This window comes from Stegastes partitus, unplaced genomic scaffold (assembly GCF_000690725.1).
Source record: "Stegastes partitus isolate 25-593 unplaced genomic scaffold, Stegastes_partitus-1.0.2 Scaffold1467, whole genome shotgun sequence".
In the NCBI taxonomy this organism is placed as follows: Eukaryota; Metazoa; Chordata; class Actinopteri; family Pomacentridae; genus Stegastes; species Stegastes partitus.
In genome coordinates this window covers 121330-125139 of record NW_007579198.1, presented here as the reverse complement: position 1 = coordinate 125139, position 3810 = coordinate 121330, and the positions used below count along the sequence as shown (strand labels likewise).

General features: G+C 45.2%; 1 protein-coding gene across 1 annotated transcript in view; it reads right to left on the bottom strand.

The window, feature by feature from the left end:
* Positions 1-3810, bottom strand: part of nudcd1 (NudC domain containing 1) — a 70350-nt gene that overhangs the window by 27134 nt on the left and 39406 nt on the right. The window contains exon 7 of the mRNA XM_008299814.1: positions 3414-3539. Coding sequence (XP_008298036.1) covers positions 3414-3539 — 126 coding nt within the window. The remainder of the gene's footprint in view (positions 1-3413; positions 3540-3810) is intronic.

The window sequence follows — 3810 nt, the reverse complement described above, 5'->3', positions numbered from 1 at the left end:
ATGCTTCACGTCATGATGATGCCACCACCATGCTTCACGTCATGATGATGCCACCACCATGCGTCACGTCATGATGATGCCACCACCATGCTTCACAGTGGGGATGGTGTGTTTGTGTGCAATGTCTGGTGCCAATCATAGCGTATAGTCTGATGGCCAAAAGCTTAATTTTAGTGAAGGGTATATTTGAATCCTTTTTGTTCGTTTTTTATTTTTAATTAACTGACACCACTTTCACAACATGAAACAATATTGAAAAGCAATGAAAAGAAAAACTGGGGGGTTAAATATGTTTTAAAAGCCCTGTTCGGCTGCCTGGATACAAAAGTCTAGCGGCCCAACTCACAAATCTCTGCATTTTAGTTTTCGCTCTGATTTGATTCTGAAACTTCCAACTGTTGATCCTCTGCTGCTTATTGAGTTTCCATCCCATAAATAAGACCAGCTGGATTACCGATAGTGATCGCTACAGAGCTACTATCAGAGAGCACAGAGTCACCAAACGATGTTCAACCTCTGGTTTCAGGGGAAGGGAGACACTGACATGATTATGATGCTGGTTTGCTGCACAGATAAACAGCAGGAGTAGCTACTGACATTAAAACACCCAGAAAGGAAGCACGAGGGCTGCTTGAATTCCCCCCAAAGGGATGAATAAAGCATCCATCAATCTGCTTCCACTTTAACAGCAACACAAGAGCATCCACAGGAGGTCTTTCCTACCATTAAACTGTATAACTCCTGAAAAAGCTGAATCACTGAACACGCAACGCTGAACAATAGAAAAAAACCATAAAACTGATTAGATTTTACAACAAGCATCCACTGTGACCTGACTTTTCCTCTTGTGCCACCGTGAGGCTGTAATTTGCAGTTTTGAGTTAAACTGAACCTTTTAGATGGATCGTCTCGACATTTGAATGTTGGGGATAAATTATAAAAACTTGTTGATCCCTTTACTTTACCCTCAACTGGCTACAAAGGTTCGTCCAGTTTGTCCAGGTCTTCAGTTTTTGAATAAATGATACTTTTGGGATTTTTTAACCTGGACGTCCAATAACGCTTCATCACCAAAGTGACACCAAAACAGAAGGAATCAGCAGATTTTGAACCTTGAGCCACTCATTCGTGACGTGCCGTTAAGTGGAGAAGCTAAACCAGATCTAAGCGTACAATTGTGCTACTTCGTCAAATATGCCTCATTTAAAAATTGGCCAGAAACTAAAACAGATTCTGTGGAAAACTGTAGATTCTGCACTCCGTGGCTCAACCAAGACGCCATCAGTGACTTCTGTGACCAACGGTCGAAATACAAGGAGTGTTTGGTCGAACTTCCAGCTGTGTTTATCTGAAAATGTAAGTAGTAAAACAACTTTATCATGTTGAGCCACGGGCTGCAGGGTGGCGCAGTTGATTAGCACTGTTGCCTCGCAGCAAGAAGGTCGCCAGTTCGCGTCACCGGAATCTTTCTATGTGGAGTCTCCATGTTCTCCCCGTGCAGCGTGGGTTCTCTCCGGGTTCTCCAGCTTCCTCCCACAGTCCAGAAACATGTTGAGGTTAATTGGTGATTGTAAATTGTCTGTAGGTGTGAATGTGAGTGTGCTTGGTTGTCTGTCTCTAAGTGTAGCCCTGTGATGGACTGGTTACCTTCGCCCTGAGTCAGCTGGGATAGACTCCAGCCCCCCATGACCCTAGTGAGGATTAAGGTGTAGAGATAATGGATGGATGGATGTTGAGCCACCATCTCGTGTCAGTACTGGTAACACCTGTGGGCACCTGGAACAACGCTGCTCATGACCAGAGCAGGAGGGCACTTGCAGGAGCTTAGCTGGTAAAGGAGCACCGACAGAGACTTATGTGAGACTTGCTTATATCAGGCCAGCAAGCAAGTGGTAAATTAAGGAGGAATAAACTGGGACATTGATCCCCGTAGAAACATGTGACAGTTGTTTTTGCTGCTTTGATCACATTTCTGTGTAACAGCTTTTGACTCATTTTTTATTTTTTGTACATTTTTTATTTTTTGTTTTTTCCTGTGTCGTATCTGTGTACGTCTGTTGAAAGCTGCTGTCAACGATGTGAATTTCTCCACTGTGAGATTAATAAAGGCATATCTTATCTTATCTTATCATTTAATATTTAGCATCTGCTGATACCAAATAGCATTTTCCTTGGTAACACACACAAGTATTCTGGATTTGTTGTAGGACTAGAGAAGGTGGTCACTTCAGTGTTGACAGGCAGAGAGCATTGTGGGAGTTCAGGTAGTAAAGGAGCACTGACAGAGACTTCTACGAGGCTTACTGATCTTATTTCTCACATTTCCGCGACAACAGACGAGAAATCAGTCGTATGTTTGTGCCGATCACGATCATAACATCCCTTTGTTTGTCTTCCTCGGCTGTACTTTAGCTTCGTGCTAATTAGCTAGCGTAGTGATAAACAACAGTGAAAATGGTGAACATTATTCCTGCTAAGCACACTGACTTCAACATGTAACTCAAAGCACTGCAGTTATGCTACATGGCCACCAGGGTGTTCTCAGATGTTCCTACAGCCGCGCAAATATCGACTCACCTGGAAAACTAAACTGCTGGATCGCTCTTCATTTTAAACATTTTTTTTGGAAGTTTCCAGATACATCGGATGTTTTTCTCATTTGCATAAAGTAGCCTAGACTTCAGTTTTATGCAAATGAGAAGCGGTGTCAACAGAAAAGCTGTGCACCATCCAAAGTGTTGACTTGGCCTTTAAAAATCCCAGAAGAAAACTTGTTCCATCTCAACAAGTTTTCTGAGCAAAGGCCGCTTATTGATGCCGAGCATTTTTTCTTTATTCAGTGGAAAGATAGCATCAGTCTCTCTGGACACAACTCCTCGGCTTTTTATCGCACAAAAGTAAAGAGTCGATACGTGACTCAGCTGCGACCTGCACAACAAAACCAAAAAAAAACTGGACATCAGACGGCAAATTTGTGCTTTGAGGCATCGCATGAGATCTGACCTCTTCCTCTGAACCCCAGTGACACGCTGCTCCTTCACCAATATATCCTCCACGTTTGCAAAAATAGTCGCGAGCCGCAACGCTTCGGCTTCTTGCTATTCGATCCACGAGGATGAGCGGTGAAGGAGGCCTGCCTGTTCTTTGTTACTGGGTCTTTGTGGAGATCTCTGGTTCAAGTGGCTTGTTAAAGGGCAGCAAACCAGCTCTGGCTTTCTCAGCAGGGACCAGGCTGAGTAAGAATCGTGCTCTCATCACGGCGGAGAGCATCGGGCGGCCCGACAGTGCACTTGAGGGTAATGAGGAATGGGAAGAGGTGGCAGAAAACGCCTGAAGATGTTAAATAGGAGGGCTCGGACCTGAATATTGGAGAATCAGAGTGTTTACCAGTGAAGGAGAGAGGTGTTACTCACCACCTGAGTGGGCTTGAGTGAGGCTTCATCAAAGTGTGTGAGGCTGGAGCTGTCTTCTGGAAACCCATCACAGTCCTCCAGCTCCTGAGAGTTACAAGGAGGCTTGTCCCTGTCAGGGTTTCCATTCTGGACAGAAGGAGGAGAAACACGACAGAGGATGTGGTTACACTTGCTTTGCATATATTAACATGTGAAAGGCCTGATTTGCACCGAGCGCCTGGAGTGGCCCCGGATGGTTCTGATGAAGGCCGAGGGTGAAGAAGAGGAAGGGGCTAAAAGATGCCGTCAAACGAGAGCGACTCTGGATGCGACGCGTTCGGGCCGTGAGGAGGGAGAGGGCTCAGAGCAGCTGGAGGGGAAAGTGGCTGAGATGTGGGAGGTCTCAGAGGAGGGGAGG